Source organism: Curcuma longa, chromosome 5 (assembly GCF_044706935.1).
Source record: "Curcuma longa cultivar G26 ecotype Majalengka, Jawa Barat chromosome 5, ITB_CL_G26_1.1, whole genome shotgun sequence".
Lineage (NCBI taxonomy): Eukaryota > Viridiplantae > Streptophyta > Magnoliopsida > Zingiberales > Zingiberaceae > Curcuma > Curcuma longa.
The window spans coordinates 7,303,165-7,330,590 of NC_133865.1; the positions used below are offsets into that span (position 1 = coordinate 7,303,165).

The window sequence follows — 27,426 nt, forward strand, 5'->3', positions numbered from 1 at the left end:
CATGATTAATTTCACTGCCTGATGAATGATGATATCAAGGTAAAAACGAGTTACATGACTTGGGTGGATTTGTTGTATCATGTGATACGATATGTTGAACATATTGAATGTGCATAATTTTGATTAAATTATGGATCATGCGGGTCAATTAACAAGGCTTTTGCTTCTGATTAATTACATAAGAGTTTTGTGGAAAATTGCAGGTTCCAATCATGTTCCACATGTGATAAAATATTTCTCGATCGAGATCAGAGCATGTTGTCTTGTTTAGATTAATGTAATATCTATCACAGCAAAATAAATTAATAATGCCGTTTAATAAAAGAATTTACTTCATATTAAATAGGATTACAATTAAGAAAGAGTTATGTCCCCGTGTGAGGATCATGGCATGGTGAATCAGTAAAATAGAATAGCAAAGGTAGTGATGTTGAAGGTCCTAGCTAGAGAGGTGAAGGGCGTCAAAGATAAGATATCTGTAATACTCCGATGAAAATTAAGAACAGTGCAAGGGAGTTTGGAGTGGCCATTCCAACATTCAAATTAAGATATAAACTTATGAAAAGTAAAAACAATGTAATAATGGAGGAAGAAAAAAATAGAATCACCTCTCCCTTTGCTTGCTTTCTCCAAGGTTTATATGGTTGACCTAAAAGAGTACTTGCACATTCGCAATATTGGGTGATCTGGATTTGACAGTCGTTACTTGTTCTCTATTTATTGCATGTCACGTGTATGTAGTGAGAGCATCTAGGAGATGAAGTCTGACACTCAAATGATTATTCTTACACTTGCTTGTGGTGTTATGTTCAGGAATATTTATATTAATCGTCAATAAACTATTGTAGGATAACTAAGTTTTGAAGGGATCGTGGAGTCTGCATCATTTGGAGTCAATGTGGCCGAGTCAAGGAGGTTGTCCTATGAAATCGGGGGTGCATAGTTGAGTCGAGAAGGTTGTGTTCTCTAAAGTCGGAATGACTGGGTCGAGTATGTTGTGTCTTTTGGAGTCAGGGTGACTGAGTCGATGAAGGAGTTGAAGAGGCTATGTCATCTATAGTCAGGATTATCGAGTCGAGGAAGTTATGTTCTCTGGAGTCAAGATGACTGAGTTTAGGAGGCTATGTCCTCGAATCAGGGTGACCAAGTTGACGAATGAATCGAGGAGGTTGTGTTATTTGGAATCAAGATCACTGAGTTGAGGAGCCTATGTCCTCTAGTCGAGTAACTGAGTCAAGAAGGCTATATATCCTTTGAAGTCAGGATGATCGAGTCGATGAAGGAGTCGAGAAAGTTGTGTCATCTGGAGTTTAGATGACGAATCAATGGATGAAGAAGCTAAAGTTCTCGAGTTGAGCTAATAAAGTTGAAATTTGCATTTTAATCTCTATCGGGTCTTGACTTTTGACTTTTACTTTAGCTTGATCATTGACTTTACCTGATTCCCTTTTCTTACCCTATCAAGGTAGATATCAACATTGATAATAAATTCTTGCCAACTAATGCTTTGTTTCCTTTTAGGTGCTGATTATGGAGGAAGGAATTTCCACGGAAAAAGAATCCTTCGAGTGGAGGAAAGGAAAAAGAGAAAGAAAAGGAGAGAAAAGAATGCCACAAAAAGCCAATATATGGAAAAGGAAGAAAAAATTATGAAAAAAAAAAGAAGAAAAAAAGCCAAGTCGCACGAGGCGGCAGCCACCAAATGGGCGGCCGCTAGGTGCGTCCATGTAAGGCGATTGCCATTACACAAGAGTTTGTTCGAGGTGCGGTTTATGCTGTCTGTGGTGGAGATGCAGCAGAGGAAGAGAAAACAGATGGGAGGGAAAGGATTTCCGTCCAATTTTATGATGAAAAGAAAAACCAAAAAAGTGATCAAAGGATAGATTTATAAACCCCTAAACCCTAAATTAATCCAGCCGTCCATTATTTGATAACAAGTAAATAATGGCAAGGATGAATATTCGATCCTTCCAGGTGAAATAAATAGTAAAATTTTTTCTCAATTTTTAAATCTACCCTCCCAAGTAAATAAGGCATAAAAGTAGGATAAGTTAGAATGAGATTAAAACTTAATTATCCTTCCAAAAAAAATTTCATTTACCTCCGCCATGAGAAAAAAGATGACTTCTATTTGATAGTTTATTTTTTCTCTTTTTATTATTAGATGAGCTTTTCTGATGTCATTGCATACCCTTCTTCTGTTAAAATAATCAAAATAGATCACAAAGTTCCATCATAAATTTACAGTATATAAATATGATAAATCATAGAAGATGACTATATAAGATTATTATATTATATAACCTTTTAAATTTAGAATCACATATAAGATATTAAATTTTGATGCACATTTTAAATAAATTTTTAAAGCAATTAACGACGTTGTTATATATATAATACTTTCACTGCGTAACTGCCATTTCGTATCAGATTGTCATAATTGCCGCCAGGCCTATCGATCGGTCGATATCTTTAGGTGAACGACACGCGTAAACTCTGTCACCATGCAACTTTTTCCCTCAGCAAGTTTGATCGATTTCAGTAATTAATTGATCTCTTTGCTCATTGCTATACGTTTGTTGCTTATCGACTTAAAAGTTCCCTATACAATACACTTAATTTAATTACTTCAAGGCGTGAACACCAATGTCATGTTTTTTTTAATCAACAGACGTCGTCGTTGATCATGCGTAATTAATTTGGTAGCTTCAAGTTCAAGCCTGGGCCAAAAAAAAAATATGAGAAAAAAACATCAGGATTAATCGCTGTCGATATGATGCACGTGTTAGGAAGTACCATATTGACGTAATCTATCCATGTCTACAGTAGTCATGTTAGAATTTTTCGTCCTTGATATTTAAGCATGAATCACTAGAATTAATATAATAGCAATTTGACAAGAGGGTCGAGTAAATTATAATATATATATCGATCTTTAGAACTACAGAAAATAAAATTCAATTTGCCGACGAAAGCATTAATCTCAAAAACAAAATTTTTGCTTGTGTACGTCGTCGACCTGAAGCTCGATCGATCGATGCAGCGAGCGAGATTGGCAGGGCAGTTGAGCTGATCATATGTGTTTGTTGGGATGTCGTTGATTGTCGTCTATCTTCTTTCCTCCTCCTTAATTCCGTTTTGCATGCATGCGTGCAGTTGACACTTCCCAACTTCCCCCAACCCCCAAACCTTTCTCAATTCCCTCTCTCTATATATATCGTCACGTTCCCCTCTGTTTCTCGATGCATGTGAATTAGCTATAGATCGACGGACATGGAACCTTTGATGGGCGGAGGGGAACCAGAAGCACCGATCTCCAGCTGCTTTCCCAATTTCACAACTCATCAGAATCTGCTCATGATCAGCAGCAGCAGCAGCAGCAGCAAGTGCAGGACCAGAGTATTTATCATAATTCCCTAGCGCCGCTGCTCATGTCGGAGTTAGGGTTAGCCTCGCTGCTTCTGCCGAGTGCAGCGACGGAACAGCAGCTGGCGGCACCTGCGGCCGTGTCCCTGCAGGGTGATGAGGCAGAAGGAGAAGGCGGAGGTGGCGGCCGGTCGAACGACAAGTCAACGCCGACAATGGGGAAGAAGGCGATGAGCCCGAGGTTTGCGTTCAGGACCAAGAGCCCTAACGACATCCTCGACGATGGCTATCGATGGCGCAAGTACGGGCAGAAAGCCGTCAAGAACAGCCCTTATCCCAGGTACGTACGTAATTGTCCCAGCTGCTGACTTCTAGTTCTAATTAATTAATATTGTTGTTCTTTGAATTTTTCTTATATCGATCGCACGATAATTTAAAGGAGCTACTATCGGTGCACTCATCACACATGCAACGTGAAGAAACAAGTCCAACGACAATCCAAAGACGACGCGAGCATTGTAGTGACCACGTACGAGGGAATACACAACCATCCGTGCGAGAAGCTGATGGAGGCTTTTGCTCCTCTCCTCAAGCAGATACAATTCCTCACTGGCCTCTAAGAGCCATGCATGCATGCATATTCTGAATAATATTAATATTTAGATACATATAAATACACTTACTTTTAATGCTTCCACTTCGACGTATTACTGTACAAACTATATATATACTTCTCTGCAACGGGAGAGAAAATCAGACAATAATTCGTTTCTCCATCGTGTGATTAACTTGCTTTAATTTGTGTTTTTTGACGTGTCGATGGGCCGGCGTTGGGCCAGGTGGGCTTGCTGTCCTGACTCTGAAGCAGGTAAGTTGGGCCGGATACGTGGTCTGTAGATTTTTGCTTAATTTGGCTATAGGAGCTTAATAAAGGAACTTTAGAGATGGAGACGAAACCCACAAACAGAAATCACAAAAAGCTTGTCTCATTCAAGGATAAGATTGGCTGCACATGAAATGTGGGCAGACATCTACATGTCCAGGCGTTACCAATCCCCATCACGAAACTAGAGCTGCAACTTCCATGCACGTCACGCCTCTATTTATTCGCTAACCACGTCTCAGAAAATAATTACATCGAGCTCGATCGGTATCCTCCTCGTACGGAGATGAAGACAGTAATCCTGTGTTCGCTGCTCCTCTTCCTCCTCTTCGCTTCTGGTAATAATATTTATCCTTCCATGAACTTATTGCTGATCGATCGTATAGCATATGATCACATGGACACGAGTCAACAATATACAGTATGCCATGACAGAATTAGGAGAAGCGAGAGTTTGCAGAGTACGAAGTGGGAGGTTCCATGGATATTGCCTGTCTGACCGCAACTGTAACAATGTCTGCTTGGCGGAGGGCTACGAGGGAGGTGACTGCGAGGGCAAAATCCACCGCCACTGCACCTGCTTCAAACGCTGTCCTTCCAACTAAATCCATAAACAAATCTATCTATCTATCTATCTATGTTATGCATCCATAATGCATGCATCCTCACTCACTCTCCATATATCTCACTCCATTATGTACTATGAATCCTTAACTATTATAAATACACATATATATAATAACTGTTTATGCGTGTTTAATTCTCTTTCAGGATGCCTTTTTCAATGTGGATTAAGAATTCTCTATTAGTTTAGGTAAAGTGCATCAAACCAACATGAGGAGGAGCATGAAAATGGAGAATTTTGATGAAAATTATGTCCATTCGTCAATATGGTATATATGGGTTTTATGTGTGTAGATATAAAGCTCAAAAGTGATTCCATGTGACATAATTATAAACAATTAATAATTCCAATTGCTTTTCTTGAGGTCGGGCCAAAAAGGAAACTGTAGCATTAGCAATTCAAGTTGGTCATGGATTTCTTTCCAAGATCTATCAACTTGAACTTCAACATCGATCCCTAGAATTGATTGAACTAATTATGGGCCTTGTTGTGAGCTCCTTTCCCATTCCCCAAACTTTTGGCTCAAATTAAAATTCCTTTTTCGACAAAAAAAAAATACTAAATGCTTTTCACTTCTGAAAGTTTTCTACTATTCCAAACATTTTCATCGAGCATCCAAAGTTTGAAAAGTCTTATCATTTCTATATCCTCAAAATCATTCTTTTAAGTAAATTAAATTTAGTGAATATATATCATGCTGTTATTGTTCCATTAAATAACTTACTGGTTGAGAGGTAAAGTAATAAGAATTTTTAGAGTTTTATCTTAAGGTGACATGAACTTGTAAACAAACTATTAATTTCTCATACATGTAACACAACAAAACTGTAAATTTTCTTTTATCACCTACCTCCATATGTAGATCTATCTTGTTTCAGAATTTAGCAATAAGAAAGCAAATAAAATAATAATAATACATACTGCAACTCTGAAGTTCTCATATATCGCTGCAATAATTTGTTACACTGCGTGAGGCAGAAAAATTCAGTAATTAACTTATCAAGATTTATGGCGTGTTAATTGGGAGGGAGACAAGATCAAAGCATACCGTTGCGACAGTTAATAGCTAGGATCGTTAGAAGGACAAGCCGAGCGTAGATAGGGAGAAAAAGAGAGGAATGATGTGAATGTAAATAGTAAGAAGAGGAGGGAATTGGTTGCGTGCCCATTTCCATGTAAATGCATAAATGTGTTTGGAGTCATTGTAGTGGGAGACCAATGGTCAAAATGATGTACAATGATAGGGATCTGATAACCTCTGATACATGCCTGCATGCTTCCATTTCTCCTGCAACGCAGAAAGAGCAATTAAAAAGCCCTAGAAGAGGGATCAGTCGCAGTACAGCATCATTATTAATTGTGCAGGTGTGCTGATCGATCCAAGCCAAAGCAACAGTTCATCAAAAAGTCGTGTAGAGTGAGTTGAAAGGATGAAGAGAGGTGGGTGGGGGGAGAAGGCATGTGGAAGCCTGCAGAAGGATGAGACATGAATTTGTCTGCAAATTAAACACTCCAATCATTGTGGGGGGCGATGGCCAGCAAATTAACTCACCCACCTATCTTTTCAGTGATATATGATGGATGAGTGTGAGCAGCTACTCCAGACTAACTCAGCTCCATCACATGACCATGAGTGCCCTCTCAGGTGGTGCATGTTCCCCAAACCCCAGCCAACACACTTGGGTTATCTTTTGTTATGTACATTTTAACAAACACCTTGAATTATATGAATTAGGTAAAAATACTGTGAGTCTAATGAATACTTTGGACCACATTCTGCATATGGCAGTGATCATGCATGAACGTTGAAAGGTGAATGATAGTAAAAAAATTTTAAAAAAAAGTTACTGAGCCTTTGATCGTTGCCCCTGCAACTGGCCATTCATGAACCTGTACCGCATGCAGTGGCATCCATGAAGTAAAAGTGGGAAGAGTCGCTGTCATGGACACCAGTCAAAATGAGGGTCTTTTTCACCATTAATTGAATCGATTCATAGTCAATCTGTAAAGTGTAAGATGCCATCATGTTGCCTAGCTCATGTGACTCCTTGCCTATTGTGAAAAAGAAAGTGGAGGCCTCAGCCTTTTGTATTCATGTACCTGAAGACTGAAAATTAGCATCCATGCAGTAAGCACAAGTTTCAATTAATATTAGAAAACTATATCTTTCTTTGCAACCATAAAAATACAAGCAGAAGCACTGGAAATGACAAGACTCATCAAGGAAAAAAACTCTCAATTATATATGAATTGGCACATGAAGGATAACAAAGTTTTTTTTTTATTATTTCCTGAAATTCTTTCTATATATCAAGCTATGTGAAATGACATGACCACACAGAAGCCTGGATTCAGTTTAAAGCATGGCCAAGATTTCCTTTCTTTTCCATTATATATGTTTTATATGGATTAGTTAAAGGGGTGATTTGATGTGAAATAGTAGCTAGCTAAAACTACAATGGAGAGTGGTGGAATGAGTCACTAAGCTGGTGGTGATCAGGTGAACCCACTACTTGCTGCCCGATGACCAGATGATGCTAATACAAATGCATCAAGTCATGGGTGATAAGACTTGACCTTCTAACAGTACAAAGTGACAGCCATGATCCTAGCTATAAACCATCCAGATGCTATAAGGATTCTGATCTCATCAGTTCAGTCCCATTCCAGTTTTTTAGCATTAATCAAGTGTTGATATAATATATACATATAAATGATGTTAATTAATCATATGAATGAATCTAATCCTATGTCTTATGGAACTGCCTTAAATCCTTTTACTAGGTAGTCTAACATGAATATGAATCTAAACATAATTCATTGTTTTATAAATATAATCACTAGAGTACTTGAGGTCTACACAAAATAAAAATTCTGAATTTTTGTGTCTGTGTACGAAAGATCGAGGAGCCCAGCAGTTCATTGCTGAAAGTGAAGAGGATTAAAATTCTATTAATGTTTAATAAATATATTCCTTCTGCATCTGTTCTCACTCTGAATTACATATATACTGAACAATTATATTCTGCACCAACTTCATTAATCATTATTGAGGTATTCTTCCAATAATCTCCATAAAGTTTAATAATCTGCCATGTATTCTAATTCTAGTGTACGAGATGAATACATAGATTACTAGTTTATACACTGGGACAGTTTTATAGGTCAGAGGGTTTTGGGAGTAGGAATGTCGTTGTTGAGTTGTGGCGTCAACCAAAGCGATTGGTCCCCTTTCCAATTTCCAATGGCTCTCTTCTCTTGAGTCTTTCCTCTTCTCTCTCTCTCTCTCTCTCTCTCTGACTTCACATATGTAAACTGTAACTCAGTTCACGTGAAGCATGCAACATTACAAGTCAAGGCTTAATTAAATTGCTAATCTTGAACAGTGTTAATTTGTCAGCTTAATTATTATATCAGAAGATGATTTTAACTATTCGTTCCAGATGCTATGTACTTTCTACAAGTCAGGACAACAAAGAATAGATGTGGTTTTGTTTTATTGAAGAAAAATACAATTTGATTAAAATCACAAATGAACAAAATAAGATAAATAATAAAAGTAATCAATATACAAATACAAGAGGAGTTTACATGTAGGGTCGCCCATAATAATTCAAAGTAAAATAAATCTAACGTAATACCTTATGAGAGTAATAATAAATATAATGGATTAGCGAATCTAGACAGAATTCTCACACATGCTTAAATTGTATATAACAAAGATTAAAGTACGTACATCTCCACTAAAATACCCTCACAAGTCAACTCAAGTAGTGCAACTCCGATCTAATAAATCCAAACAATGCTTGAAGCTTTTTTAATTCAAAGAAGACTTTACTAGCATATATATAAACATGACTGTATTTAATGTTATAATCCTTATAAGAAGCATAGAATTGGTGTTCAAGCGTACGTATCATAATTTAATTTGGTAAAATAGTGTATTATATATTGAGAAGGAAGGTAAAGAGAAATGATATATATTGGTCGAATTAAGAGTGCATTCCACATTACATCAAAACAAAATTGGCGAGCATGCAGTGTGAAGCTGAAGCATGCATCTCCACCGTGCCCTCCTAATCAGTAAAGGGAATGCTCATCAGCCATGAACTCTCACTTCCATCCGCATTCAAACCAGCACAACTTTGCCCTAAAACTCCCCCCACAAACATGCTCGATCGCAGATATAAATTACATACTTAGATTTTACAGCTAGCTAGCGCATGGTGCATGCATCTGCAGGACTCAGGAGAGGGGGGATCTGTGGGGAGCGCCCTTCCTTCTGCTGCTCAGCGACAGCACTATGAACCCGCCGCTGCTCTTCTTCTTCCTCGGGCCCCGTCCGGCGGCGCGGTCGGTGCTCGACCCGGAGCTGCCGTCGTACTGCATCGGCTCCTCCAGGATCGAAGAATTCGGCACCAGTCGGCTCTCCACTTCCTCGATCAGATCCGACCCCTCCATTCGGAGATTTTCAAAGTGGGAGAAGGCCAAGTCCGAGTCATGGAACCGGAACAGTATGTTTGACAAATCCTCTCCTCGTGACAGTACGTGCTCCACCTGCACACACCAATTCGTTTGACTGAATCAGGATCCATTAATTCGAATCATCCTCGATCATATTCTGATCGCGCGATCTCCAGTTTTACTTCCCATATATCTGAAATTTGATCACACCTTGCAGGAGAGGGAACAGAAGTGGAAAGGCTCCTGGAGGATCCTGTCGCAGCTCATGCAAATGTTTCCTGAGCCCTTGAAAGGACGAGATTGAGGCCTTGGCTTCAAAAACACTACTTTGGCACTGTTAATGGTGTAGGGCTGTCGACAACAACAGACAATGTCACTGGTTCGGACATGATCGAGCAAAGTAATTACTCTGAATTAATTACCTGGACAAAAGAGCAGTCTATGAGCTTCTCAAGGTCATCCAGTCGAACCACATCATTGTATACATACCGCCTCACCTGAATTGTAATACAAAGAACACAGAGAATGAGAATTCAAGTGAATAATTAAAATCGAGCGATCGAGTTCGTTAAAGTACTGAGAGTCAATGGGTACTAATTTGACCAAGCAGAAGAGCAGGGGAAAAAGCCAACATGACAATTATACACCTCTGATGGCAGTACTGCATGGTAAAGGACGCCCTGTACTCGAGGGCAAAAGGGTATATATACACTTCATCATCATGAAATGCATAGAAACATACAAAACAAATTGGAAAAAAAATGGAAGAAAAAAGAGAGACAAGAATGAAATCAGTGTGTTAATAATAGTAAATGAGATTGGAGCAGAGAGAGACCTGGAGAAGAGGGTGGTGGGAGTGTGCAGGGGCGCAGTGGGGGCAGATGCTGGAGCAGCAGTCGAGGCACAAGATGTTCTTCTCGTTCTTCTTGCGGCTCTCGTGGGCCCCGCAACTCACGAAGAAGCTCTCCTCCACCAGCCGCCCCAGCCACCCCGGCACCACCGCCGTCGCCGCCCCTCCTCCTCCTCCTCCACTTCCATACTCCCCCCTCCCCATTCCCTCTCTTCTCGCTTCACTTCAACTCCCGTCTCCCAATGCGAATTATGACTCCAATATATATATGTATATATATATTTTGGCCTCGGAGCTCGCAAGATTGGATTTGAAGAGGAGAGAAAAGGTAAAGTGTAGGGATGCATTAACGACCCTGCTGCATCTATTTATAGCAGTACAGAGCAGGAAACAAAAAAGAAAAAAAATGGAGAGATAAAGAGTACTGATTCATTATGGGCAATTAATTAATTGGATTTTGCTTTCTTTAATAAAAACGAAGAACACTATTTCATAGTGATTTCTGTCTTCTAGTGTAAGTTGATATTGTCAGGGATTTTGAGGATTCGGTGGAGGTGTAAATGGCGGGAAGGGAGGAGCCAGGCTCCAATTTCTTCGTACTTTCCCTGTGCTTTGCTCATCCATCACCTGCCTCCCTCCTCTCTCTCCTTCCCTTGGAACGAGAAGAAAGAAATTCAAGGCTGAGAAATTAATACAAGGCCTGTGAAATTTGTTTTTTTCTTCTGTTTTTGCTCCAAATTTGTCTTCTGTTTGCTGGCATCATGAGTACTTTTGAGCAAATATTATTTCAAATTTTATGTATTAAGGATAAACAACAGAATGGTTACAACTGAAATCTCTTCTTTTACATTCGTTTGCAATTGGATAATCATTGTTGTTTCTGAATTTCTATATGGTTGACTTTTAAAATTTGTCCGGATAATATAATAATATATAAGCTGTTAGTTGCTTGGTTCGAAGCCACAAAAATTCAAACAAGATAAATGTGTGAATTTTTCTTCTCCCTCATGGCCATGGAATCAGTTTGAGAAGAAAAAAAGAGGAAGAAAAAGCAAGCGATGGGGAGATAGAGAAAGTTTGCAGAGAGAAACAGAGCAAGGAAAGAGAGAAAAGTGAGGAAGAAGAAATGGCTTTGCTTCCTAAATTCTCCTCTCCTCCTTTCCCAGGCCTGCAAAAGCCTTCCCATAGGCTCCCCTGCTCGCCCACCGCGGTGTTCACCAAGCTCGACCTTCCCCCTCCTTCCCTCCGCCGCGACGCCGTGCAGGAGAAGAAGCCGCTCTCGCTGCCCGACGGGCCGCCCTTCACCGCCGCCGGCGGCGGGAGCGGCAGCGGTAGCGGAAACGGCCACAAGAGCGAATTCTACCTCAACCTCGGCCTCGCCGTGAGGACTCTCCGCGATGACCTTCCCTCCCTCTTCGCCCGCGACCTCAACTACGACATCTATCGGTGCGAACCATACTCCTCCACATCGAATTTACCGAAAAATTTGATCTTGCTGGGTTTTTGACTGGCTGCTCTCGCTTTTACTTGTCGTTTAACCTGTTTTTTTCCAGGGAAGACATCGTCTTCATCGATCCGCTTAATACCTTTCATGGCATCGAGAACTATAGACTCATTTTCTGGGCGGTGAGGTTTCACAGCAAAATTTTGTTCAAAGAGATAAGGCTCCGGATTTTCCGGGTATGGCAGCCGTCGGAAAACATAATCTTGATCCGGTGGGAGCTGGAGGGGGTGCCGAGGGTGCCGTGGGAGGCTCGGGGAACTTTCCAGGGGACGTCGTGGTACAAACTGGATAGGAACGGCAAGATCTATGAACACAAGGTCGATAACGTGGCGTTGAATTTTCCACAAGCACCGATCAAGCCAGTCACCATGATGGATTTGGTGGCGGCTGCATGCCCACCGAGTCCCAACTTGACGTTCTCTGCTGGTCTGTCGGAGGACAACTTCTCATGGAGATACTCCTCCTGGTTGGAGCTCTACAGGGCAGTCAGGAGCACGCTTGAACTGGAAGGAAAATTTCCAGAATTCACAGGCATCGAAGGTCTGGCTACTTGTTCATAGCGTGGACAATTGGGGGTAGCTGGATAAAGAAATATGAGATCAGAAAGGGAGATCACGGTGAGTGATGCCTTATGAACTGTATCCATTATCTAAAATTCATATACTCCCTTTGTGTTTCTCTCTCTGTTGTTAACATTTGATAAGATTTTCTTGTGATAATTTGATCAGATGACTGCTACGCAAGTACAGTTAGATGAGCTTGTGCTTGTGATGCAGTTCTGAAATTCTCTATGATCTTTCCTGAGAATCATAAGCTTGAAATCTCCCTTCACCGTTATGCAAAAGATGGTCATTCCAATCGATCAAGTACTTGTTTAGGTCACAAGGACTGATGAAAACTATTCAATTTACTAAAATCCATCCATTGACAATCCCTAATTCAAACTTTATTTATCAGTCTTTCAAGTTTGATTTTGCTCATAATTCCACTTGAAACCTTGATTCTTTCTGTAGTTCTCTAATATCTACAATTGCAAACTTGTTTTTCGTTGAGAAGCAGTTTGTGGAATGCGATCATGATCTTGTTTCCTCTTCTTTTTGTCAGTGTATTGTTTAACCTTCTTACGAAAATTTCTGAAGGTAGCTAGCTCAGCAGCAACTATGACCTGAACATCCATTGTCACAGGACAATTCATGGATCATCTTCTGTCTATATTTAAGAGTTTGAATGCCTTGACCTGATCATTTTGATCTTCGATCACGAATCTTTCTTGACTGATTTGTCTATGCGATTGTATGGAGATAATTTGTCAATTTTATGCTTATTCTTACATCTGAAATTGTTAAATGCAATCTGCCAAGATCATTGTTCCTGATTGTTGCTTTACTGTTTCAGGTCTAGCATTATTGCTTGTGCCACGAACAGAATCGAAAGGTCGCAGATCATAGAAGAACTGTCACAGAACTTAGAGGAGTTAAAAGTGTACAAGTTATTTGTATCGAACTGCTTCGTAATCAATACTATTAGGGAATAAGAAGAATGAAATTTGCACTTCACTGTGTTCTTACCCAACGTGATAATGGATGAATAAGTTTCAGCAAAAAAAACATATCCATGAATCCATTTCCTATTTGAATGAACAAAGGAGAATGAACAAGAGTAAACAAATAGAGAGGAATTCAAATTCCTTTTTGTCAAGTTTTTATAAGAGTAAACAAAGAAAAACGTTTTCAAATTAGAGTTCTATAATATTTTTTTCAAATTAGTATAATATTAAATTTTGTTGGAGTACTAATAATAGTATTTATTTATATGCGGGTGAGTTGACTGGCCCGGCCCAGTTAAGCAGGAACGAGCACAATTTGCACTGCCGAATCTGAGCAGAAGATCGAGGTGAATCGGCTGCGTCGGATTCATGGCGAGTGCGGCGGAGGAGAATGGGTCGGTGCTGCGCGAGGGGGCGGCGTCCATTCGCCCACCGAGGTTGGAGGATGCCGGGCTCGAGGACTGCGCCCTCCCGCCGGAGTCCATTATGGAGGCGTTCGCCCGCGCCGCTATCTCTGCACGTCCCGATTTGGACGAAGAGGGCGAAGATGAGGGTTCGCACGAAGCCCTAGATTCGCTGTCGCCTGCACAGACGGAGCAGGATACTGATGGGCTTACGGTCCCTGAAACAGTGGCTTCCAGTTTGGGAAGGGAGGAAAGGATGACAGAGCGTAAGGAAGAAGGGGAAGCAGTAGCTGAAGACGCAATCTGATTCAGGTATGCCTATTCAATTCTGTTTGATGTTTCAATATGTACTCGGTGAAATTGATCGATCTTTGCATGCGCATTTAGAAATCTATGTTCCACAATGTTTCAATGTGGTCGATGATTCTTGAGCGATTTTCGACACCATGTTTTACCCACTTACTCTATTTCTCTGATTTACCTGTCAAGGTTGTAAATCTTATGGTGTCATGTTGTTCAGATCGTCTCTAAAAAACATTGCTGAGATATTGAAGCGTTTCTGGGAATCGATTCAAACGTGTTAGCATTGTCATATCATTAACAGTAACTCTAATTGCACCTCATTAACTTCGACGAATAATCAAAATGTATGTGAACCTTCAAGTTGAACGAAGAAAAATGTGAAGCATAGCTGCCCTCATAGTAGGTGTATCACACCACTTGAGCTCCATGACTTGTGATTCATAGAAAAATTATTATTTGTAGCTGTAAGTAGCTGATTTTCATGCAACTGATCACGTAATAGTCGATTGCTTCATTCTATTCTAGTTTAAACTAAAAAACTGTGGCAATCCACCATCCATTACCATCAGACACTACTAGCTAGTAGCTGTAAATAATAGCTGAACTGGCAAAAGGGTCCACTGTTGCAAAAATAATAGTAAGCTTCAAGTGCATGGATGACAATCAAGGTTAACAGGGAGAACAAAAGGATGATGAAACTCCAGTTATTCCCCCATATCAGTCCTCTAGAAGACCATAAATCAAAGGATGATGAACCAGCCCAATCTGCTGGGGTCTTTTTGGCGAAAAACAATTAAGAAAGATGAAGGTTAAGTCACCACATAATTCATAGGTTATATTGGGAACACATGCAGCTGCATATGCAACCAATCAATAAATATTTAACTCCATTTGTACTTAAAAAATACAACTCGGATACTTAAGAAGTTAGCCAAAATGAAACAATTCATTCAAAATAGTTTAGATGTATCAGATAATAGACAATGGATGTAGTTCATGCGGCAGAGTTTTTTGGTAATAGATTTGTGTACAAAACTGAGACTTTTTATTTCTCCCAGTTATGCACTGTTCACTCTCTTTTTCCAAATGAAGTTATCATCTGGTTTATTGTTTTTATATTGGTGCAATTGTTCATAAGCACTTAAAACTCATTTGCATCTAAATCTTACATCAGGCATTATTCTATGGTTGAACATTTTACCTTTCACATGTCAGATATTTTGAATTGGATTAAATTCAACTTATACTCGAGCATCATGGTTTCTAGTCTATTCTGAAGATATTATTATGTTAGAACTGATAAACTAGGATGATGTGTGTGAGAGCCAAACTGGAGATTAAAGCAATTTACAAACTATGTGTGCATATGCAAGAATATGAGATGCTGCAAAACACTGCAGATGAAGCCATGTTGGTTGCTTTTTTAAGACAATAATAGTAACCAATATACTGTAGCATTCTCATCCCTCCGTTGCTGATCCAAGCCTGGGGCAATTGACTGAGGAGGTATTCCTCAAAGAGCTTTGCTTGTGCATATAAAAGGTGAACGTGTAGTCCTTTTGAGGAGCGAGCATGTATAATGGATCTTTTTCATCTTTTTTCCATAGGTAGTCTATCTATAGATTTATAACTGACACTTTGTATTAGGTCGACTACTTGAAGTGCCATTCTAGCAGAAGCTGGCACTAGGAATAATAATGCGTATAAAGAAGCATTGTTTGTGCAATGCGAGAGTAACGAATTGCTCCTGATCAACAAAATGACTCACTTGTTTGTGCAATGCACGCTTGCAACCGAAAGCAAACTGCTTTCTTCTGTGATCACAATCTCCACAGACGCTTGACTGCGTGAGGGAGAGTTTCCTGGCACCACAAGTGATCTGAAATCCATGCTGTTGTGGGGTTCCCATGCCACAAACAGGGATTCCATGGTCGCTTTGTGTTCGAGTATGCTCACCACATTTGACATGATGGGTCGTCGAGTCGGAGTTGGGTTGGTGCAAGCAAGAGCTAAGTTCAACATCTGCAATGCCTCTTCCTTTGAGAACTCTGAACCCAGGGCGGGGTCGACTAGTTCAAGCAGTTTATCCTGCTCCAAGAGAACATAAGCCTGCAGTTGGAGTAGATGAACATTTACAATCACTCAACTAACTAGCAAATAAAAATGTTCGCCATTTGGATGGTGAACATTGAAAAATATCAGACAATTCAATGCAAAGAGAAAGATTGTTAAATGAAAACTCATTGAATTGATAAGATTTATTTACCCAGTCAAGAAGAAATGTGAAATCTTTCTTTTGCCAATAATTTGTGTTGCAGATTCCACTAACAGTTTCTAACATGACCACTCCGAAACTGTAGACATCTGCTTTGTCAGTCAGGTAACCCCTCAGTGCATATTCAGGAGCCATGTAACCCCTATAAAACAATAATTGTCAAACACAACTTATAAGTATACCTACTGACACTGACAGAAAAGAAAACTTTGTACTATATTCCACTGATTAGATATTGCTTATGGTTTTGCTAAGTTTATGTTTTCAGTTGACCAGCTAGGCAAACATATATCACCAACTTGAGAGTGAGTTAGTTATATATACTTAAGGTTAATCACATCGTAAATACTGAAACAAAATTCTAGCACCTTGTTCCTGCTATTCTAGTGCTGATGTGAGAGTTCTCCTCTTCATCAAGCTTAGCCAACCCAAAGTCTGATATTTTTGCATTGAACTTTTTATCAAGCAGGATATTGGTCGCTTTGATGTCTCTGTGAACAATCTTTAATCTGGATTCCTCATGAAGATATGCCAATCCTCTTGCTATTCCGATACAGATACTGCACCGTGTCTGCCAATCGAGACTTAGCCGAACTTGCTCAGGACCTATAAACAAATACCCATTGGCTTGGTAAGTTGTCTAAGATAACAATAGATACGTGTGTAAACAGAAAAATATGTAGTTACAGAAAGTACCAAATAGAGCACGAGCAAGACTATTGTTTTCCATGTACTCATATATTAGAAGTAACTGATCCCCCTCGATGCAACATCCATAGAGTTTCACAAGATTCGGGTGTTCTAGTGCAGATATCATGCCTATCTCATTTACAAATTCACGGTTTCCTTGCTTCGACTTAGCTGAGAGCTTTTTTACAGCAATTAGAGTTCCATCTGGCAGCTTACCCTGGGAGTTATAGTTGTGCCAATGTTACATTCCTACGATTACTGGAGAGTTTTAAAGTTCAAGTAAAAGAAGTACAAATTGTATGATTTAGCAACAATACCTTGTAAACAGGACCAAATCCACCCTCGCCGAGCTTGTTTGAAATGTCAAAATTTTTTGTAGCAGCTTTAATTTGTTTGAAACTGAAGTATCCAGTTACCAATTCTAGTCCTCTAAGTTCTGCATTAAAAATTAGTTTAATCAAACAGGATAAATACAAAGGATTATAAGTCTGCTTTATCTTGGATTTATTCTTTATAGTTATAAGATCTGACACCCATAGAAATACATTATCAAACTTCATTACCATTATCATGTTTTCTTCTTCTCGACCAAAGCAAAATTAGTAGTACAATTAGGGATGCTACAGTGCAGACAGCAGCAGCAATGCCAACAATAGCTCCAGTAGTTAACTTATGTTGCGAAGCTTCTATACACAGATCAGGTGAGAAGTCTACAGAGGTAAAATTAGATCATTTGTCATCGTAACCATAAGCACAAAGTTGGGAAAGAGAGAAGATAGAATGGACGTTGAAGGCTCACTTGGTGTAATCGAAATGGCAGATATAAGAGGTCCATATACACTTGCATGAGGTACGGCGTGTGTGCCTTTTCCACCCCATTGTAAGTGAATTTCCAAAGTGCCATCTATATTAACATAAGTATCATTGAAGACCTCAATTTTTTCTTTACCAGTGCCATTAGCTTCTTTTGCAATGTTATAGTCTCTCAAAACCTTCTGACCCTGCATAGTTATAAATAAATATATATATATATATCTTCAACAAAAATTCACTTTTTTAACTCATATGTTCAAGAAAAATTATATTCTTCACTCTAGCTTAATGATATCTAGCAAAGGCCACATTTTCATATAGACTGGATAACACTTGGAAACACAATAGCATTAGTCTGAAGAACCAGGTGCTGTTTCTGATTACTTTTAATACTAGCAATATTTTGGAGATATAAAATCACTGACACTCTAATCTGAATGAACTAGTAAGTTGTTAAAGAATTAGTTGGATAGCATCCACATTAATGAGTTAGTTTTAATTTGTAAACTTGGCTACATAGAAAATAGATTATGAAGAAAAATAATTCAGTGGACTTAACAACATAAACATAAGCATGAGAGTGAGTGATACAGAAGATGAAAAATGCACTAAAATTTCAAAACACACTACTGAAAAGACTGGGTATCCAAGTTTGAAACAGAGAACTAGGTATGCAATTAATGGAGGGATGTAGATAAGACCATGCCAAGCCATTACCTGTATAGACACATCAAATATCCTCTGTCCGACACTCGGGAATGTTTGATCATCAGGAAACATTATTTCAGCAAAGTGAAGCTTTACTGTGTAATTTCCTTCATGTAAACAGAGGCCATAGTATTTAAGAGAGAGTGGGCTGAGCCTAGCAGTCATGTATAAACTGGAATTATCCATGTACAATGATGAGGAATTTGTAGATGTAGCAATATACTTCTCATCACGATTGTCTACAAAATCACCCGTAGAGCTGTATGCCCATTTGCCATAGTCATCAAAATAAGATGGCCCTAACCGGGTTATATCTGCTTCGTATACATTACCATCAACAACTACTTCATTCCCTCCGCAATTTATGAATAAGTTGCAATCTGCAATCATTATGGAAATCACTTTTTTGTGAAGAAAAAAGCATAATTCTTTCACACAGTGAATCTTCTTGGTGCATTATAATGCTTTAAAGGAGAATTAAAGGGAACTCTTTCAGCATGTAAGGGCACTAACTTCTTGCTTTATCAGTGCAGGGGTGATTTCGCCTAAAACATGGTGCCACTCTATAAAGGAAACAACAAAAAAATCAATTGTTAAATAAAAATAAATAAGCAGTAAGGCATCAAGAATAGGTGTGCATCAAGAATAGGTGAAAAAATTAACTTACAAAGTATTGCGAGTGGATGAATAACTAGCAAATAGATTCCTGCAATAAAAAATTAACAGCTGTTGAACATGAGCAAGTTTCTTGTCTATATCAAGTAAACAACAACTTACACATTTCCTTGTCGGCAGCTAGATGTGGGAGGTAAACCACTGAAATGGTTATAAGAAAGATCCCTGTTACATATGCAAGAATGAGATCATGTGTTTCATGCTTAACATAAATCTGGTGCCGTAGAAAGAGTTTCATACAAATTTTTATCACTCTCCAAGATCCAGTCTGGTATTTTCCCAGTTATCATGTTACTTGTAAGGTACCTACACAAAGACAGAACATATAATTTGACCTATGAAATAGATTTTCCTTTTTAACAAAGGGCATGATAGAAAAACAATTACATGTAATTAATTGATGCTATGAGTGCTTGATAGCTATCTGGAATTGGACCACTCAAGTTGTTGAAACTCACGTCTCTGAAATGAATCATAAAGTTAATACTTTGAAATGCAATGATACTAGACCAAACAGGAAAAACAGTTTCCCTGTATGAAAAGAAAACTGATAGCAGCTCTTGTGTATTCAAATAAAGGATAAATTCTAAATTTCTCCTTTGTTTGAGCAATTGATTGATATGGAAAAGGAAAGAAAATAGAAACTTACAAGGTTTTTATTGGTGTTTCTGCAATAAAATCAGGAAGGTTACCAGTCATAGACAAATTCCTAAGAACCCTGCACCAATTCAGCAATTTAAAATAGGAGTTCACTAGGAGAGTGAAACAAAACAAAACTGATGAAAACATAGTATTATAATATTGGAACTTGGAAGGTTCATCTGCAAAACTAGAGTACTTACAGTCTTTGTATTTGATTCATATTTTGTAGTTCAGGAAAACTCTCAAGACCACCTTTCAGATCAGAGACCCTCCTTAAGAACCAAATTAGCCAGTTTGATAATAGTAGGAAGACAGAAATGTCAAGGAAAAAAAAGGACAGAAACTAAGCATAAAACTCATACAACTGAGTAATTGATGTCAAATTTGAGAAAGTAGGAGGAAAAGGTCCTTCCATTAATGTTCCTTGCATATCCCTAATAGCAAATGGTTCAGAATTCAGGAAAACTACTAAAACCCCTGATGCTGGTAAAAATTGGAAGAACAAAGAACCAAGAGTACAAGTCCTTACAGTCTGGTGAGTTTTGTCCAGTTCCCAATGAAGCTTGGAATCTTTCCAGATATTGGGTTCCCATCAATTATGCTGACAATCAAATTAGAAAACGTCAGTACAAATAAAATAGCTTAACCTCTTATTATGGCAATTAACAGATTTGGGTAGATAAGCCACTGATATTTTCACAGGAACCATATATCACTAATTAAATAAGTAGATGAAAATATATTACTCACAATTCTGTTAGATTTGTCAATTTGCCAAGTGAATCTGGTAATGGCCCTGTTAGGTTGTTTGCTGGGAGATGCCTGACAAGAAAACAGGAAGAAACAAATAGATTGTAAAACCATTAATGACTGAAATAGGTAGAAACTGTAGGAAAAAACAATAGTTGCTTTTATTAGTTGATTAGTTGGAGAATCATTGAGCATTATCATTCCTCCATGGTTTCTTAAGAAACAATATTGGTGTTTCCAAGGATAAAAATAAATAATTGTTTGAGGCTCATCTGTTTCTCATCACTTGAATCCATCTAGCCAAAATATGTAGGGATGGTATCTCAGGTGTTGTGTTAAACTTTCGTTTATCTTAATTAAAACAATATTAAATAACAAAAGTTAATTATATCTTTTCAAATACTAATTTTACAATGTCTAAGATTAACTAAACTACCTGAAAAATTATGTTATACGATATAAATGTTAATAAAAAATTTTAAAGTTAATTTACTTAGTAAATTTAGCAATTTGTATCACTCATTTATATGTTCAAGTTGTTCATAGCTATTTTGGATTTTATCTCTATTAATTGTATTTTAAGTCATTTTGTCCTATTATCAATCATATCCAAACTCAAAGAATGGAGAACCAGGTATGGCCTCATTGTTTCATCAGACTTCTATTTTTAGGTAAAGTTATCTAAGGCTTGGATGCTAGGCATTGACTCTGTCATTGATAAAACACTAAATATAGAATATTGGGTTTCATTTACATGGGTGGAAGGATAAGAGAGGGAGGGAGAGGGAGAGGGGAAGGGAAAGACTTACACATCTCCACATAATGTATGAATCACTTATGTACAAATTGTTGTCACACCCTTTCTATCTCCCTCTCATCCACCAAAGAAAACCCATCCACAATAAGAAGATAGGATATCATCATCAATGAGTTAAAAAAAGGTAGTCTTTCTAAAGATGAACTAAGTTCCCTTCATGAGTTCCCTTCTATTGTTCTTCTTCTATCAAATAGGCAGGAGAAACAACACAAATATTGGGAGTGAACAATCCTCTCAAATCAATTGGTTCAAGTGGCTTTATTGTGAATAGAAGACCATCATTAGTAGAAGGCACTTGATTGAGCCAAATTTTATATCGGTTCTACAAAAAAAAATTGAGAACCAATCTGAAACTGCAACCTTCTAATTCCCACATGCAGCATACCATCATCCGTATACCCAATCTCTAAATTAAGCACATGACAACCTAATGGAGCAATCATGAAAAATATGGGAAAAATCACAAAACACTTCATGGTGTCTTTTTTGAAATGTTAGTTATCACCTCTCGATAATTCTCAATACTTTTTTTTTTTTATTTGATTGAACATATTCACCTACCAAAGATGCACGCAATCCTTATTACTACATGACACAATGAATGTCTAATAAATCTCACACATCATCCACCAAATAGAGTGAGAAAAATGCTTACAATAAATTTAAGTTGATGAGGTTGCCAAGAGATGCAGGTATTGGGCCTTGTAGTTGGTTGCTATCCAAAGTACTGCAGCAAAATAAATCAACATAACATTAGAGAGTGTGAGAAATAGCAACAGAGTTCAAGAGAAAACAATTGAGCAAGGTGGAGCACAGTTCGATAAGTGTGGTGATGCTCCCTAGCTCCTCTGGAATTGTCCCTGACACTCGATTTCCAGGTAGTGACCTGCAAAGAAGAGATTCCCATGTTGCTTTCTTCACAATTGTTTTCTAATTTAATTTTTCCAAAGGTTAGAAACAGGAAAGATAGAAGAAGAGAGCTGTTAAATATATTACAATTTGGTCAGAGGAAGAGAAGCCCATGCACTTGGAATAGTTCCATTGAGATAGTTCCGTGTAGGTCTCTGTTAAACAAACAACAAATTTTGTTCAAAAGTATTAACAATTTAATCAAAAACATGTCATTTCTATAGCTAATAAGAGGACTCAAGCATTCAATCATATCCTATATCATTTCTAGGACTTACAACACTTGCAAGGAGGTAAGGTTGGCAAACTCATCTGGAAGAACACCAGTCAAGTTCTGACCTTTCAGCTGACTAAAACATCAAATCAAACATGCAAGAACGAGGTTAAGTTAGATGAAATGCATTAATAAAAGGCAGAGAAGTTGCAGGAAAACAAGGTGTACATGCTAGTCACATGGCAAACACTCGTGGAGGAGTTGCAGTAGTTGCATGTGAGATTGTTCACAATGTGCTTAGAAGTGCTTGGTTCTACCCATCCAGCACTTCCGCTGCATGGATCTACCGAGAAGTTCCACTCTTTTTTCAATTTCGAGGCTATCACCCTCAATGCACGAACTGTAAACCAAAACAATTTATGTTTTGTGTTTCAAGATAAACAAAAGAAATTTCAAGAAACGAAAAAACCTAACTGGATTAGTTAAACTTATCAGAACATATGCAGTTCATATTCATGGCACATCAAAAAGTGTCAAACTACTTGGAGTTTGAAGTGTTGTTGAATAGACAAATAGTACGAGAGCGATTGATTACTAAGGAGGAGAGACAATCTAACTAAATCATATCATGTAATGCATCTACTTTCTTGCTGCTACTTTCTTGCTGCTTAAAAAGGTAATCAAGGAGGAACAGTCCGCTATGAGATTTTTTTTTCAAGAAAAAGAGCCAGACAAAGTCAATTATGTTTTTACATGATAAAATCCATTTTGCACGTTTACCAAAATTCTTATGAATTACTATATATATATTGTTAAATCGGTTCTTCCAATTAACACTTCCTGAGATTGAAACTTAACTAGTTTTTACAGACAATATACTTGCTGAAATAGATTTTGTTTCTCTCATAGAACAAGAAAATTATGCAGTCTGTGAGGTAGAAAACAGTAGAATTCAGACTAAAAGGGAACAGAATACCTTCTCCTGGATCTAGTTGCTGGGCTTGGCATCCATGTTCTTGAATCAAGCTCAAGAAGAGAAGCAGAGAGAGGATGATAAGATTAAAATCGCTGCTGCAGCAGCCGCATGAAAAAAATGTGAAAGATCTCTGCTTCATCATTGGGCTTTCCTGATTCCTCACGAGGGCTTAAATCTTGGAAGAACTGCCAATTTTCTCCTCCTTAAGTAGGAAGCAGAGCAGCATTCGAAGTTCCTAGTGTGAAAACTAGAAATCTTTTGCTATCTGCATGAACCCTCGAGTGATAAAACCAGCAGCTCGCTCTTTGACGAGAATTATTTAATGCTGCCGGCTAACAGTTGACATTGATGTCTTGCGCCGCAACTTGGGTTTATCTTATTTTTAATTATTTTTTGGGTGATATTTTTGATCCTTCACCTCGCTCACGCAACTGTTCAAATGATATAGTCAACGAAGACAGCATTCCAAATTAAGAGTCAGCGCAGTAGTATTTTTTTCCAAAAGAGGTAAAACTTCTATTTAAAAAATAACATTTGAAATTAGTTATATACAAATAACAAACTATGTATAAATACTAGAAATATAGCTATCTAAATTATAGAATGGAAGTTAATAAATATTTTATTGACATAATAGAAGCATGTTTTACTGAGAACATATTTTTCTGCTGTGTAAAATATTTAGTGACTTCTAAATATTTTTAAAAATATATATATTTTGACACCAAATATTTCATTTAACTAATTAAAACAGGGCAAGGGCACATAAACTTTAACATCAAGATAACTCTTTCACATGGATTGTTCGAAACATTTAAGACACATGAAAATGAGCTTTGAATATTATACTTAAATGAGTTGTTCCTTTGACTTGAATTGTTCAAAACTCTTAGACGCTTGAAAATAACTTATCTTTGGCTTTGAAAATTATCCTAAAGACTTTCTAGAGTTTTGATAATAATATTTTAATCAATTTTATTTATATATATATATATATAGAGAGAGAGAGAGAACTCATTTGCTGGGCGCCTATTTCGTGGGCACCCGTGGGCGCCGCAGATCTACCGTCCATTCACGCCGATCACGTGAAATCCGACCGTCCACTGCACAGTGTTTCTTCTCTGACCTCCGCCGCTTCCGGCCGCCATCGCGCCGCCGTCCGACCACCCGCCGGCCGCCGGACCAGGCCCGATCGACGCGCCACTCGTCGGCGCGTCGACCGATGCCGGTTTCCGGTCGGATTGTGGCCGGAATCCGACGCAATTTGGCCTGAATCGCGTGCGGCCACTGTCAGTCGCGATTCCGACCGAATCGCGATCGATTTTCGGCCAAATCACGATCGGAGACCGACCGAGGAAGGACCGCCGGCCGCCGACGGTCCTTTCTCGGCTTCTCTCCGGCCGAGATTTGACCAGAAACCGACCGCGATTCGATCGAAATCGCGACTGGCAGTGGCTTAATCGATCAACTGGAGGCTTAATCGATTAGAGCCTCCATTTAATCTTAATCGATTACATGATTGATTAAACCTCCATCAAATGGAGGCTTAATCGATCAGCTGATCGATTAAGCCACTGTCAGTCACGATTTCGATCGAATCGTAATCGGTTTTCGGCTAAATCTCGGCCAGAGACTGGCCGAAAACCGGCCGTGATTCGACCGAAATCGTGGCTAGCAGTGGCCGATCGAATATATGGATATATGGGAGCTTAATCGATCGTCTGATCGATTAAGCTCTGTCGCCCACGAGTCGCCCACCAAACTGTCGCCCAGCAGATCAATCTCGTATATATATATATATATATATATATATATATATATATATATATATATATATATATATATATATATATATATATATAGGTTTGATATCCCGCGCGACTCATCCCTACGCGATCCGTGCGCGACCGCCGACCCCCGCCCACTTCCGCCGCCGTCCGATCACCGCCGGCCACCGGACCCGGACCGTTGGATGCGCAACTCGCCGGCGCACATTCCGGCATCGGATTCCGGCCGGATTACGGTCGGAATCCGGCCGGAAACAGGACAGTGCCCAACGACCATTGTCGGCCGGAAATCAGTCGGATTCAGATCGATTTTGGCCGGAATCGGCTAACAGACGCTGTTGGCCGATTCCGGCCGAATCACAGCCGGAGACCGACTGCGGTCGACGCGCCGGCGCTGGGCGCGTCGATCGCGGCCGGTCTCCGGTCGTGATTCGGCCGGAATCCGGCCACCAGTCCGGCGCCGGTGAGTTGCGCATCCATCGCCGCCGGTCCGGTGGCCGGCGGTGGCCGGACGGGGGAGCGGCAGCGGCGAGAACGCCGACGACGCAGAGAAGCTACAGTGATTTTTTTTTATAAACGGCCTGGATTTTTCGCGATGAACGGCCGGGATCGCGTGCGCACGGGGCGCGTTTTTTCGTTCGCGCAGGATATCAAACTCGTGTATATATATATATAGTTCTGATAATCTGCATGTCTGATCCTACGCACGCGGTACGCGACAAAAGATTTCAGACGCTCAAAATAAGAATAGTGCTATTATTTATTTATTTATATTATTTATTTATTATTTTACTTATGATTAAGCCATTTAAAATTTTTTCTTTAGGGTTTAGGGGTTGAGTTATAGTATTAAATAAAAAAATTAGTTGCTCATGGAGTGTATCGATTAAGAAGTGTGGAATAACAACCAAGTACACCTTGTGAGCAACTAATTTTTTTTTGTACTTGATACTATAATCCAATCTCTAAACCCTAAAGAGAAAATCTTAAATAGCTTAAGCTTAACCATAATAAAAAATAAAAGAAAAATAATATTGTTACTATTTCGAGCTCCCGAAACACTTTTAGACGTCTGAAATCTTCTATCGCACACGAATCACATAAATCTTCTATCGCAGACGAATCACATAGGATAAGACATATAGGGTATCCAAATTATATTTATATATATATATAAGCGATTAATATATATATATATATAAAAGGACTAGGTGCATGCTTTTTTAATTTTCAAATTAGGCAAGTAATAAAAATAAAATAAGATTTTGAACATAAATTTTCATTATCCATTTATCATTTCGAAAATTGATATTGATATTGATATCAACATCTCAACCTCCTCAATTATTAATAGGATAATTTTTAAAACAACTCTAGACCCATTTTTATATGAAAACAAGAAACCTAAAACAAAATTTTAATATAAGCGAAAATTTAGAGGTATTTTTAAAAAGGCCAAATATTGGATACCTGTATTACTAATAAAACGATAATCAACAAGAACAGTACACAATCAAATATAAAAGACTGCCAATTCTTTTTGTTTGACCATTCTTTTTTTAAGAAAAAAAATGTTAGATAATTTAGTCCCATGAAGCTTCCTCAAGGTGCCAATTTTGAATTACAAATCCTTGTCGATCTTGACAGGAAAATGCACGGTGTATGCATTCAGGCCTGGAGTAGGTAGGCAACAGCGACTAATTTATTTTTATTTATACTGGTCATTTACTACTGTAGACTGGAGTTGAAGAACAAAAAGGTCAACTTTTGACATTTGAGCAAAATAAATTGAGCAAGTATCTTTAAAAAAAAAAAGCTTCGTTGTTGATCAAGTAAGACTACTATTTCACTAATAGTCTAATGTTTAAGGAGACACTGATCGCGTGGTGCGAGAATTTGTGATCTCCTATTTAATTAGCAATAGAGAGATTTGAACAGTTCTTACATCATGATAAAAAGATCCAGGTCTGCCAATTGGAAATGCAAGTACAATTAATCAGCTCAAGGATCACTACAACCTGTACAAGGACTTGTACAAGTCAGCTGATTCTCATAAAGTCTGAATTGTGGGTTGGCTGCTTCTCTTATGCTTGCTCTTTACATGTTTGAAAGTAGTTGGCAATTTGAGGATACGCTGCAATGTTCCACATGGTGCTGAATGGAAGCAAAATCAATGAAGATGGAGAAGCAGCCAAAATTCTTTTAAGCAGTTGGCTTAAGAACTG

The 27,426-nt window shown here is 38.6% G+C and overlaps 4 protein-coding genes across 5 annotated transcripts; 2 read left to right on the top strand and 2 right to left on the bottom strand.

Annotated features, from left to right (window-relative positions):
* Positions 1–3,279: 3,279 nt before the first annotated feature.
* On the top strand, positions 3,280–13,430 carry LOC141829791 (uncharacterized). Its single transcript, XM_074717300.1, has 9 exons — positions 3,280–3,706; positions 3,806–3,978; positions 5,064–5,142; positions 9,117–9,388; positions 9,556–9,611; positions 10,166–10,516; positions 11,183–11,634; positions 11,742–12,309; positions 13,088–13,430. The coding sequence occupies exons 1-8, from the start codon at positions 3,432–3,434 to the stop codon at positions 12,250–12,252; spliced, it is 2,169 nt and encodes a 722-aa protein (XP_074573401.1). The 5' UTR covers positions 3,280–3,431; the 3' UTR covers positions 12,253–12,309; positions 13,088–13,430.
* On the bottom strand, positions 9,120–10,392 carry LOC141829554 (protein RGF1 INDUCIBLE TRANSCRIPTION FACTOR 1-like). The gene is made up of 4 exons (XM_074717056.1): positions 10,174–10,392; positions 9,761–9,835; positions 9,549–9,689; positions 9,120–9,431 (listed from the first exon to the last, which is right to left on the bottom strand). Exons 1-4 carry the CDS (start codon positions 10,390–10,392, stop codon positions 9,120–9,122), a joined length of 747 nt encoding a protein of 248 aa, XP_074573157.1.
* An 86-nt stretch (positions 13,431–13,516) lies between the features above and the next one.
* Positions 13,517–16,776, top strand: LOC141829034 (uncharacterized). Of its 2 annotated transcripts, none has more exons than XM_074716445.1 (2): positions 13,517–13,954; positions 16,690–16,776. In XM_074716445.1, the coding sequence occupies exon 1, from the start codon at positions 13,608–13,610 to the stop codon at positions 13,947–13,949; it is 342 nt and encodes a 113-aa protein (XP_074572546.1). In that variant the 5' UTR covers positions 13,517–13,607; the 3' UTR covers positions 13,950–13,954; positions 16,690–16,776. The 2 variants fall into 2 exon arrangements, with proteins under 2 accessions (XP_074572546.1, XP_074572548.1); XM_074716447.1 differs by lacking the exon at positions 16,690–16,776 and adding an exon at positions 15,254–15,375.
* Positions 15,569–23,569, bottom strand: LOC141829035 (putative LRR receptor-like serine/threonine-protein kinase At1g53440). Its single transcript, XM_074716448.1, has 24 exons — positions 23,415–23,569; positions 22,667–22,838; positions 22,503–22,574; positions 22,312–22,377; positions 22,130–22,201; positions 21,971–22,042; positions 20,499–20,570; positions 20,278–20,349; positions 20,111–20,182; positions 19,949–20,020; positions 19,756–19,824; positions 19,494–19,568; positions 19,347–19,412; positions 19,209–19,271; positions 19,099–19,137; positions 18,945–18,994; positions 18,441–18,811; positions 17,710–17,911; positions 17,474–17,620; positions 17,228–17,346; positions 16,917–17,127; positions 16,589–16,826; positions 16,212–16,362; positions 15,569–16,054 (listed from the first exon to the last, which is right to left on the bottom strand). The coding sequence occupies exons 1-24, from the start codon at positions 23,554–23,556 to the stop codon at positions 15,710–15,712; spliced, it is 3,030 nt and encodes a 1,009-aa protein (XP_074572549.1). The 5' UTR covers positions 23,557–23,569; the 3' UTR covers positions 15,569–15,709.
* Between the last annotated feature and the right edge of the window lie 3,857 nt (positions 23,570–27,426).

Bases quoted from the DNA above. Each gene is read 5' to 3' on its own strand.
- LOC141829791 (XM_074717300.1), top strand. From the start codon at position 3,432: ATGTCGGAGTTAGGGTTAGCCTCGCTGCTTCTGCCGAGTGCAGCGACG. The intron at 3,707-3,805 runs GTACGTACGTAA...GATAATTTAAAG, and splicing joins AAGAACAGCCCTTATCCCAG to GAGCTACTATCGGTGCACTC. The intron at 5,143-9,116 runs GTATATATGGGT...ATGCATCTGCAG, and splicing joins TATGTCCATTCGTCAATATG to GACTCAGGAGAGGGGGGATC.
- LOC141829554 (XM_074717056.1), bottom strand. From the start codon at position 10,392: ATGGGGAGGGGGGAGTATGGAAGTGGAGGAGGAGGAGGAGGGGCGGCG. The intron at 9,690-9,760 runs GTAATTAATTCA...TGTTGTCGACAG, and splicing joins TAGACTGCTCTTTTGTCCAG to CCCTACACCATTAACAGTGC. The intron at 9,432-9,548 runs GTGTGATCAAAT...TGGTGTGTGCAG, and splicing joins TCTGTTCCCTCTCCTGCAAG to GTGGAGCACGTACTGTCACG.
- LOC141829034 (XM_074716445.1), top strand. From the start codon at position 13,608: ATGGCGAGTGCGGCGGAGGAGAATGGGTCGGTGCTGCGCGAGGGGGCG.
- LOC141829035 (XM_074716448.1), bottom strand. From the start codon at position 23,556: ATGATGAAGCAGAGATCTTTCACATTTTTTTCATGCGGCTGCTGCAGC. The intron at 20,571-21,970 runs GTAAGCATTTTT...TTTTCTTGTCAG, and splicing joins CTCATCAACTTAAATTTATT to GCATCTCCCAGCAAACAACC. The intron at 16,055-16,211 runs GTAAATAAATCT...CTCCAACTGCAG, and splicing joins TCACATTTCTTCTTGACTGG to GCTTATGTTCTCTTGGAGCA.